This window comes from Phascolarctos cinereus, unplaced genomic scaffold, assembly GCF_003287225.1.
Source record: "Phascolarctos cinereus isolate Bilbo 61053 unplaced genomic scaffold, phaCin_HiC Scaffold_5;HRSCAF=322, whole genome shotgun sequence".
Taxonomy (NCBI): Eukaryota; Metazoa; Chordata; class Mammalia; order Diprotodontia; family Phascolarctidae; genus Phascolarctos; species Phascolarctos cinereus.
The window spans coordinates 151,391,034-151,403,287 of record NW_027555958.1 but is presented as its reverse complement, the minus strand read 5'-3'; the positions used below and the strand labels follow the sequence as shown (position 1 = coordinate 151,403,287).

At 36.1% G+C, this 12,254-nt stretch overlaps 1 protein-coding gene across 1 annotated transcript in view; it reads right to left on the bottom strand.

The window, feature by feature from the left end:
* The window catches only part of AK9 (adenylate kinase 9), a 137,467-nt gene that overhangs the window by 76,474 nt on the left and 48,739 nt on the right, over positions 1-12,254 (bottom strand). Inside the window, exons 14-16 of the mRNA XM_078155579.1 lie at positions 10,128-10,310; positions 2,624-2,769; positions 538-694 (exon numbers count right to left, since the gene is read on the bottom strand). Coding sequence (XP_078011705.1) covers positions 538-694; positions 2,624-2,769; positions 10,128-10,310 — 486 coding nt within the window. The remainder of the gene's footprint in view (positions 1-537; positions 695-2,623; positions 2,770-10,127; positions 10,311-12,254) is intronic.

The following is a 12,254-nucleotide window of genomic DNA, read 5'->3' as shown; positions in this document are numbered from 1 at the left end:
AACCCAGCTGTAAAAACGAGATGGAGAGGGAAATGGCAAACCACTCCAGTTTCTTTGCCAAGAAAACCCCAAATGGGGTCAAAAGTGAGTAGAACCAGGAAAACATTGTACACAGTAAGAACAATATTATAATAATGATCAACTGTGAAAGACTTAGCTAATCCGATCTAGACAATGATCTGAGAATTCCAAAGGACCCATGATAAAAAAAAAAAAGTGCTATCCACTTACAGAGAAAGAACTGATAAACAGAATAGAAGTATGCATAGTATAGTATATATAATAAATATACATGTATTATACACACACACACACACACATACACACACACACATACATACCTATATATCTATGTCAAATGGTGGCCTTTTCTAGTATGGGGTGGTGAAGGAGGGAGGAAGACAGTTTAGAACTTAAAATGTACCAAAAAATAAATTAAATTAAATTTTTAAAATGAATGTCAAAAACCATTATCACATAGCAGTGATGTACAATAGGGAATTTCATTTCACATTGAAATGCTGAATATTTACCAACCTTGATCTTCTGAATTTTCTAATAGGACGACGAAATCAGGAAGAATTCCTTTAGCGTTTATGGCTACCCAGAAATCTTGAAGCATAGGAACATTATCCATCACCCATCCTCCATGCTTCGGTGCACCAGGAAATCTATCCTTGTTTTTCTCAGTAAGCTGCAGCAAAATTGTAAATCTGTATTACAACCATGACTTGAGATGGGAGGAATAACATGGAATGTCACCATGCTACTATCTTTGAGGCTCTAACTCAGGGCTTTTTCACTTTTTCTGTGTGTCATGGCACTCTGGTGAGGTCCATCTCAAAATAATGTTTTTAAATGAATAAAATAAAACAAGCGGTTACAAAGGAAGTCAATTTTTTCATTCATTCATTCATAAACACTGTGGGAGATATAAAGCTTAGACTTTATACTTATTTAAAGAACATACACTTGCCTAAAAGACTTTTACAGAGAACTCACACAAGGCAAGTACTCATGGGGTGGTCAGAGAAAGTGATACAAGGACACTCAAGGTCTTTCTTAAGAACTTGGAACTGATTGTATGACATGGGGGATATTGGGTGACATAGAGGATGCTAGCACAGCACCACCCAGAATGGCATGTCCTCATTAGAGAAGGTACTGTGCTCTATAAACAAAGCAGAATTGAAGCAGCTCAAAAGAAAGTGAGATCCACCCCAAATGTTCACATAGACTATTTGTGCCTGACCTGTGGTACAGCATTGTATTGGTCTGATCTGCCACTGTTGAACACATTGTTACCTGACTCTAACATAGTGATGTCATTTTGGTCCTCTTCAAGAACGAAGGACAACCCTGCCCTCTCCCGTGAACCAGGTTAATGGGGCAAAGTCTCAGAACATTCAATATATCCTTGGATCATGGATTTAGAGTTGGAAGAGAACTCAGAGGGTACCCAGTCCAGCTGAGGAAATTGAGGCCCAGGAAAGTTAAGGAACTTGCCCAAGGTCACACAAGTAGTAAACGAAAGAACAAAGATTCAAACCTTCATCTTCTGATTGCCAATCTAGCACTTGTTCCAGTGTACCCCATTATCTCCCACGGGCTGTCTCTTGATTTGTTTATCATTAGAAATTTGCCCTTTTGGAAAACTGACTCTAATTCAGGTAGTATACTAAGCACAGCTCAGGCACAATGGAAGCCTTGGGAGTGAAGGAGATATGAGGAGAAGGGAGATACAGACATATCATAATTGCACAGTTCAGCTGTGTTCCTGGAGGTGGGGGTGGAATGTGGGAAGGTGGGGCAGAGCAAAGCTAACTGACCCATAAAAAGTAATAGCTAACACTTTTATAGTGCTGTGCCAGTCTCTGTGCTAAGCACTTTACAATTATAATTTAATTCGATCCTCTCAAAAACTTTGGGAGGTAGGAGGTTGTCGTTGTCATTGTCGTCGTCGTCGTCTTCTTCTTCTGCTTCTTCTTCTCCTCCTCCTCCTCCTCCTTCTCCTTCTTTTTCTTCTTCGCCCCAAATCTGTTAACTTTAGCTTTGACCTCATGGTACCAGCTAGACTCCATCACATTATAGGTTAAGAAGATAAATAATTTAAAAGTTATTAAATTTCTAGACACACTGATCTATAGTTGTTTTCTGTAAAATATCGCAATGATTAACTCCTGTTGATTTGGCTTTCTAGATTAGAAGGCAATCAACATTTAACTGAGTCAAACTGAAGATAGAGTCATATTTTATAAAAAATATTTTAAATATACCCCAGAAGCAGCTAAGTGGCTCAGTGAATAAAGTGTAAGGCCTGGAGTCAGGAAGACGAGTTCAAATCCAGTCTCAGACACTTATATGAGACTCTAGGCAAGTCACTTAACCTCTTCCTGCCTCAGTTTCATCTATAAAATGGTGATCATAATAGCACCTATCTCCCCTGGTTGTTGTAAGAAGCAAATGAGATTATTTGTAAAGCACAGTACCTGGCAAATGGTAAGCATTCTACAAATGTTAGCTCTCATCATCATTATTATTATTACTATGTTGTTATTATAACAAATATCACACTGTTACTTCAAAACATATACTGTTAAAGCTTATAGTCTACAGTGCTTACATCTTTATAGATTTGGTCCAAAACATCAACTTGTTGCTCAAACTGAAGTTCAATTGGAACCTCCTTTGCAACTTTCATCGCTTCTTCAACCAATTCCTGGACATCTGGATGATCAGCAGTTACCACTATGTCTGAAGTTTCTGATTCTTTTAAATATGAAGTTGGGATTTTAAAAAAAAAGTTCATTAGATACTATCATTGAATGAGCATTTCAATGAGGCAGATGGACAATCTGGCAAGAAAAATTGGTCATCAAATATCCAACCTCCAAAAGAGTCATTACTGTTGGACTGCCTTTACATCCCTATTGCATGGAGCCAGAGGAGGTAAGGGAAAAAGTGGGAAGGAAGTATTGGTAAAGACCAAGTTGCTGATGAACGATGACTATCATTTAACAACTTCCAGGTCGTTCTATTTCCTTTCCCAAGAAGTTGAATATGTGGTTTCACAGTCTTTTTTTCCAACTCAGCCCTGCCTTCATACTTCATTATGCAGGTCGATGTCCTTTCAAACATTGGCCTAGCAAGTTTATTGACCTCCTAAATTCCCATAACCTCCATTTTCACTTCACCAGTCCCACGTGGGGATGTGACAAGGGTCACGTCCTTCATCTTATCATCATCCATAACTATTATTCCTCCGTGATCTCTAACCCTGAAATTCTTCTTTCTGATCACAAGCTCCTATCCTTTTTCACTTTCTGCCTCACCCCTAAATCAGTTCCTTGTGTCTACTGTGGCCCTCTCTGTCCTCCCGGTCCATTGTCAGTGCTGTGGTTCCATTTCCTTCCCTTCACTATCTATCTGTAAACAAGCCACTTAACCTCTGTTTGCCTCAGTTTCCTCAACTGTAAGATGGGGATAATAACAGCACCTACCTCACAGAGTTGTTGTGAAGTTCAAATGAGATAATTATTTGTAAAGCACTTAGCATAGTGCTTGGCACATAGTAGATGCTTAATAAATATGTATTACCTCCTTCCTTCCCTCCCTTCCTTCCTTCTGGCTAGCACAATGCTCTACACATAACAGAAATTTAAAAAGTGTTGACTACAACACAACTTAATAACACAGTTTAGTTCAAGATCACTTTAAAAGCACTTTGATCAGGATATGGTGTTTCATTGTCATTATTATTTTTGTTCTAGCTGTAGTCAGTATCACTGTAGGACATTTAACATAATTGGCACTGTATAACACCAAGCAATTGTTTGACTGAAATCCCCAGATTATCCCATTTTCCAGAAGAGAAATAAAACTGTTAACAGTAACAACACTTGAAGGTGAATGGCATCTTTTAAGGCTCTCAGAAAAATTTGTCTTTCCTATTTGCTCTCTCACATCTTATAAAGAAGGTAGGGAGGACTGCATAACCAAATTTTCTTGCATGTTTTTTCCTCATTCCATTCACGAGGTTTTTTTCTTCTAAATTCATCAGTGGCAGATTGTCTTGAATGTCAATAGTACAAAAAAGTGTTAGTCAAAGCAACTGAAGATGCTCCTCTAGAAAGGAAATTATATTTCTGGCTATTGGATTTAAGGTCCCTGTTTCACCACAAAAGAAGCTGCCTTTTTTATTAGCAAACTAGCTACTAAAAGAAATCATACAAACATGGTATTATGCCCATTTTACAAATGGGGGAAGCATTAACATTTTTAGTTATATAACTTATGTAGGCATTTATTAAATGCCTATTGTGTCCCCAGCACTGGGGATACAAACACAAAGAATGAAACAATCCCTAGCAGGAACAGTAGGACAGAGATAACTTAATTGACAAGTAATTATCTTTTCCACTAAAACTACTTAAAATATTAGCATTTTTTTTGGGAAAAAAACATATCACACACCATTTTCTCTATTTTCCATGTCTAATTTTTAATTCAAGTTCTAAAGTCATAAATTATATATAGAAATACTTTTTAAAAACACTTTTCACTTTCCCCTCCTCTGTCTCCAATTCTAGAAAGAACTGTTTTGTTTGTTTAAATATAAAGAAACAAAAATACCAAAAAAGTCAATTTAACATCTTTGACTTCATGAGTTGTTTCCTGGTCTGTTTTGGAGTCAATGTCAATCACAGATTTACTGACTGGTTTGGCACTGGCAGATGAAGTAGATTCCTTTTCTAATGAACATAATGTAATAAAAATATTTATCTTTTAAAAGGTATAGAAACATCTAATTCACTTTATCTTTTCATGAAAGGGACTCAGGGCATATCTGCTTAAAATGCTGTAATTTGTTCAATAATCTAGTAAAAATCCTGGGCTTCTGAATGAGCTTGAAACATGTATAGGATCATAAGAATTTGCAGCCAAAATAAGGAAATATATTTTGTATGATTTCACATGTATAATTGATATAACATTTCTTGCCTTCTCGATAGGTAGGGAGGAGTGGGAGGGAGAGAAGGAGGGAGAGAATTCAAAACTCAAAACTTAAAAAAAAAATTAATGTTAAAAATAAATAAATAATAAATTGGGGAGACTAAAAGAATTTGCAGTCAGAAGGACCTTTGGAGATCTTGTCCAACCCTTTCATTTTACATATGAGGAATCTGAAGCCCAAAGTCATATATATATAGTAAATATAAAATCAAGATTCACAGTTGAATTCTTCCGATATTAGATCCAGCTGCTTTCCCCATCACATTATCTTTCTAGTGGCTATACTATGCTTCCACAGGAAAAAAACAAAAAACCAAAACCAATAACCACATTTATTTATTTATTAAAATTTTAACCCACAGTTGTAGGTGAGGACAATCCCTTTCTTATATGATTTCCCCTACTCTTGATATCTAGATTCATGTGTTCCTAGAAGTTTTTAGGAATGTGATGGTCAAGGTTGGGGTAAAGGGAGCAAGGGGAGACTAAAGCACTTGAGAGATAGAGTGGTCAAGACAAGGAATTCATGCACCCTGTGCAAAATTCTGAAGACCTTAGAAGCCATGGTCTGATTTTCTGGCAGCAGTCTGGGTCCAGGGAGACAGTAGTGAAACTGTTCCAGTCTCAGAGAAGCAGTGTACTGAGTCATCTATGGTGGCTGTCCTAATGTGACTCTTGAGCAGGTAGATCTTTGACTCAGCACTCTTCCTCCCAAGTGACCCCTTGGCCTTTCAGGGAGGAAAACAATAGCCTTCCCTAATCCTCCTTGATTCTTGTTCCTTTCTCTGTTGATGATTTATCCTGTCTATAGCTCCTTCATACCTAGTTGTTTGCATGTTGTCTTCCCCATTGTCTTTTACTTCGCTTTGAATCCCCAGTGTTTACCATAGCGCAGCCTACGTAGAAGACACTTTATAAATGTTTATTGACTGACAGACTATTATTTTTTACTTTCAGATTTTGGCTTAGTAGTTGAAAAACACTGCTTGGTTTCTTGCTTTCTTCAATTCAAAGGTGAAAGTGCCTGAGAACTCTTTCCAGTGTGGTCTGATGGCAGCTTAACTGATTTTCAGGACACTATGCAAAACCATCATTTCTATTTAACATTCTCTAAGAAGAAGAGGTGTGATAAGCACAACTGACCATAATAACAACAAAAATAATAAAAACCATGTGATTATTTCAGTAGATACAGAAAAAGCTTTTGACAAAATACAACATATGTGAAAAACTCTAGAAGTTTCAGGAATAAATGGAACTTTCCTTAAAATGATAAGTAGTATCTATCTAAAACCTAGAGCAAGCATTATCTGTAGTGGGGTATGCTAGAATCCTTTCCATTAAGATCAGGGGTGAAGTAACAATGTCCATTATCACCATTACTATTCAGTTTTGTATTAGAAATGCTAGCTATTCATGATCTTTTGGGGGAGGAAATGGATATTCAACGAAATAGGGGACTTCCAAACCTTCTTGATAAAAAGACCAGAGTTCAACAAAAAATTTGATCTTCAAATACAAGACTCAAGAGAGACATAAAAAGGTAAACAGGACAGAAAGAACCAATATGTTATTAATAAGAGCAAACTGTTTATATCCCTACAAGGGAAGATGACACTTGTAACCCTTGAGAACTGCACTGTTATTATACTATGTTAAAGGAGTATACATAAAGGGGGTGGGTACAAGTTGACTTTGATGTAATGATTAAAAAAATTCTAACCAAGTGGGTTAAATGGATCTAAGTAAGTGGATTAATCTGATCTAGCTAAGAAAATGTACTGAAAGAAAAGAAAAGGAGGAGGCAGACTGGGTAAATTATATTACAGGAAAAGACACAAAAATCTATTACAGCAGAGGGAAAGAAGGGAGGGAGATGAGCATTGTTTGAACCTTACTCTCATCAGATTTGGCTCAAGAAGGGAATAACATAATAAGTTAGGTACTAATATTGACAGACTTAACCCTTCTCAGCAATACAAGCATCTAAGATATCTCCAAAGGCCTCATGATGGAAAATGCTATCCACATCCAAGGAAAGAACTACCAAGTTTGAATGCAGATTGAAGCATACTATTTGCTATTTTTTCTTCTGTTGTGTTTTGTTTCCTCTTTCTGGTGGTTCCTCTTATTGGTTCTAATTCTTACAACATCACTAATGTGAAAATATGTTTAACAGGAATGTATATGTATAGCCTATATCAGACTGCACGCTGTTTTGGGGAAGGAGATGGGGAGGGACGGGGAGAAAAATTTAAAACTCAAAAGCTTATGGAAATGATTGTTGATAAATCAAAATAATTTAATTTTTAAAAAAGAGAAAAAAAGAAACACTAGCTATTTCAATAAGAAAAGAAAAAGAAAATTGAAGGAATGAGCATAGGCAATGGGGAAACAAAACTATCACTTTTGCAGATAATGTGATGGATTATTTAGGGAACCTTAGAGAATCAACTAAAAAAACCCTAAATGACACATCATCAGCATTTCTGTATATTACCCACACAAAACATCAGCATTTTTGTACACTACAAACAAAATCCAGCAGGAAGAGCTACAAAGAGAAACTCCATTTAAAATAATTATGCACAATATGAAATAATTGGAAGTCTACCTGCGGAGATGCATACGACACCAGACGAACAAAATTACAAAGTACTCTTCAGACAAATATAGATCTAAATAATTGGAGAAATAGTAATTGCTCATGCATATACTGAGCCAATGTAACAGAAGTGACAATGCCTACTTAAATTAATGTATTTATTCAGTGCCATAGCAATCAAACTACCAAAGAATTACTTAATAGAGCTAGAAAAAATAATAACAAAATTCATTTGGAGGAACAAAAGGTCAAGAATATAAAAAAAAAATGGAAAAAAATGAGGAGGAAGGGGAACTAGCAATACCAGATCTCAAACTATACTACAATGCTATAATCATAAACAAAATTGATACCAGGTAAGAAATAGATCAGTGGAACAATATATAGACACAATTAACAGCAACCTGGTGTTTGATAAACCCTAAGATTTCAGCTATTGGTGCAAGAACTCACTATTTGACAAGAACTGTTGGGAAAACTAGAAAGTAACCGTGCTGAAATTAGATATGGAGCAACATCTCACACTATATATCAAAATAAACTCAAAATTTACAAGTTTAAACACTTATCCTATTCTGTCACATATATTGAGTGATGAACAGAAACATTAAAGACTTGACATTTTCTCTGATCATCCTAGGAAGACTGAAAACATAACATATTTTCATGGAAAATTAAAATTAATAGTTCCAGTATGACTTTAAATCACAGCATATAGAAAATTCCAACATCCTGGAGACTTTAGAAAATGTGCAAATCAAAATTACAAATGAAAATAACATTAAAATCCTTTGACATCTATTGGCACTGGAATATGGGTGTTATAGGACAGGGGAAGTCAGGAAAAAGCCAGGACTGGTGTGAGTTGATTGTGTTGGGATGATTTCCAAAAATTTAAAAATGAAGGGGTGAGAAAGAGGGATTCACTAGGAAAAAGAGGAAGGAAGAGGCAGAATAGGGAAAATTTTCTTACATAAAAGAGTCATGCAAGGAAGAGTTTTTACAATGGAGGGGAAAATGGGGGGATGTGACAGGCAGTACTTGAATCTCACTTTCACCAGAATTGGTTCAAAGAGGGAACAATACACACACACACACACACACACACACACACACACATCCCTATATGTATATATACATATATACACAGTAATCATAGCTGTGAATGTAAATGGGATGATCTGACCCATAAAACTGAAACAGACAGCGCAATGGATTAGGAGCCAAAATCTAACAATGTGTTGTTTACAAGAGACACACTTGAAACAGAAAGACACACATAAAATTAAAATAAAAGGCTGGAGCAGAATCTTTGCTTCAGCTGAAGTAAAAAAGGCAAGAGGTAATCCAAGGAAACCACACTATGCTATAAGGTACCATAGAAAATGAAGTTGTATCAAATTTTTTTATAGCAAGTTTCTCTGATAAAGGCCTTATTTCTAAAATTTATACTGAGTATAGAGCCAGGTCAAATTTATAAAAATAACAGCCATTTCCCAATTAATAAATGGTCAAAGGATATTAACAGGCAGTTTTCAGAAGAAATCAAAGCTATCTATAGTCATATAAAAATGCTCTAAATCACTATTGATTAGAGAAAGGTAAATTAAAACAACTTTGAGGTACCACCTCATACCTCAGAAATGACAAATATTGGAGAAGATGAGGGGAAAATAGGTACATTAATGAATTGCTGATGAAGTAGTGAACTTGTCTAACCATTCTGGAGAACAATTTGGAACTAAGCCCAAAGAATTATAAAGCTGTGCATACCCTTTGACCCAGCAATACACTATTAGTTCTGTATCCTAAAGAGATCAAATAAAAAGGAAAAGGACCTATATGTAAAAAATATTTAGAGCAACTCTTTTTGTGATGGCAAGGAACTGGAAATTGAGGGGAGGCTAATCAATCGTTGAATGATTGAACACGTTAACGGCATATGATTGTGATGGAGTATTATTGTGCTATAAGAAATGACAAGTAAGGTGGTTTCAGAAAAACATGGCAAGACCTATATGAACTGATGCAAAGAGAATTGAGAAGATCCATATAGCATTGTACACCATATCAGCCATGCTGTTATGACAATCAACTGTGAAAGACTTGGCTACTCTAATCAATACAATGTCCAAGACAATCCAAAGGGCTCATGAAGAAAAAAAATGCTATTTTTAGTATTTATTCTCTAGAGAGAGAACCGATGAACTCTGAGCACAAACTGAAGCACAATTTTCCCACTTTCTTTATTTTTCTTTTTAAAAAAAATATGGATAATATGGAAATATGTTTTATATGATTTCACATGTGTAATTGATATCATATTGCTTGTCTTCTCAATGGATGGGGGAGGGAGAGAACTTGGAACTCAAAATTTTAAAAGAAAAGAATGTTAAAAATAAATAATCAATTAAAATGTAAAAGAAAAAAATAAAGGCACTGCCTCCATACACACATAGCCTAATGAACAGATGACGGCCTTCATAAAATTAAGAGTATATTTCTTTACCTTTTTTTTCACTGCTATGATCTTCTGTGTTTTGTTCTGAGCTTAGCTCTTCTCCACTTTTTTCTTCCGGGGCTTTATTTTCTGAGCTTTTTTCATCAGTGAATTCTTCGTCCCCAATTTTTTTCAAAGAGTCTTTTTCTTCTAGTTTTAATTCATCAGATTTATTTTCATTTTCTTTTAAATCTAAAAGTCAGTAATAGGTTTTGGCAGTAAAGGATACTTTCATTTTAAAAATGAAAACAAACAGAAGGACCTCTCAACACACACACACACACACACACACACACACACACACACAGAGTAACAATGACAAACAAAAAACCCAGAACTTGTTATACTGGTAGCTGCCCCCCTTCTACCAAAAAAATTAAAAAGCCAGCCATGGTGATGCACGTTTATAATTCCAACTGTCAAGGAAGCTGAAGCTGGTGATTGAGCTCAGGACTCTGAGGTTCAGTCCACAAAACCAACTAGGTGTCTGTACTAAATCCAGAGTCAATATGGTTAGCTTCCATGAGTGGAGGAAAGAGGTTACCTATGGAGGAGTGAACTGGCCCATGTTGGAAACAGTAGGCCAAAGCTCCTGTGCCAATCAGTGGTGGGACTGAGCCCATGAGATGGGCATTCATAGCCCTGGACTTTCAGCCTGGACTAGATAGGGAAAATACAGATAAAAAAAAGCATGAGAAAAACCAAAAACCAATAGCTAAATTCTTTAGACATTCTAAAATAGAATGATCCAACTGCTGAATATAGGGGGACAGTAAAGTTAAATAAAACTGTAGGCCCACTCCACCTCAGGCCACATAGATCTGAACCTGCTTCTTCTCTACACAGAAATGAGGGAAGATTGATCTAGCTTCATTCCATGGGAGAGAATAAACCCGGACTATCCCATTCAGAAAACAAGACAACCAGCCAATTAAGCAAACAGATCAAAGCTGTTTTGTGAAAGGTGGGAACAGAACTTCAAATACAAAATGCTGTAGTTTTTGCTCTTTCTAATCCCCAACTCTGCTTCCTGCCCCAGCTCTTTCTGTCCCTCATTTCTTACGAATGTCTGTGTAAAGCGTTCACGTCTAATCTTAGTTTAAAAAAAAGAAGTAAGCTAGAATAAGTTATTACAGCCTTCACTTTATTATCTGTATGGGCATTAGTCACTACAGGGTTGATCCACAGCATTTTACTAAAATTCCAGGCCAGTTTTTCCCAAACACTCTGTGTCCTAGGATATCTCCTCATTACAACAACAACAACAACAAACAAACAAATAACAAATTTCATTGGCCTAAGAAAAATATTTGCACAAATTAAGTCTGTTGTAAAAATAATCATGCAATATACCCTATCAGGAGCTCCATGCCAAGACCACCCCTCTCTTTTCACTATTAGGAGATACCCTATTTTCTGGAGCGAAGGCCCAGTAAGCAAGCTGTGCCCTGAGCTTGGCATAACAACAATCCTTTGTGTTCACTCTCTCTAGCTTCCCTCCTCCAATGGAATAAAGGATGCTTTTTGCTTATGACAACTGTCAGCTCTTCTGTTGTGTTTGTTTCTTAAATTAAATTAATTTTTTCAATTAAAAAAAATCTATTTTCTCTCTTCCCAATGGGAAAACAAAAGAGAAACAAAACCCTTGTAACAAATATGCATAGTCAAGCAAAACAAATTCCTGTATTGGCCATATCCAAAAAAATGCATATCTCATTTTGCACACTGTCCATCCCCTCTTTGTCAGAAGAGATGAGTAACATGTTTCATCATCGTTCTTCTAGATTCTAGGTAGTTGGTCAAGCATTGTCTTTATATTCTCCCCTAGCACACTGCCTGGTAATGTTTGCTGAAATGAATTGGTATCAATCTTAGCATTTAATAAGAATGAATCTGAAATGAATGATTCTAATACCAAGGAACTCACCTAGCCAGGGCTCATAGATAAGTTGAGCAAGTACAATATAAAAAATAGAAAATATTTATTTGTTCATTTACCATTGGAAGTAACCATGAGCCTTCTTCCTCTGTTTTTGTTATGTGATAAACTTACAACATAGCTATAAATATAACTATTTCTCCACTAGTCTCTCCAAAGCATAAAGGCTCATGAAAGGAGAGGAATCCCAATGTAAA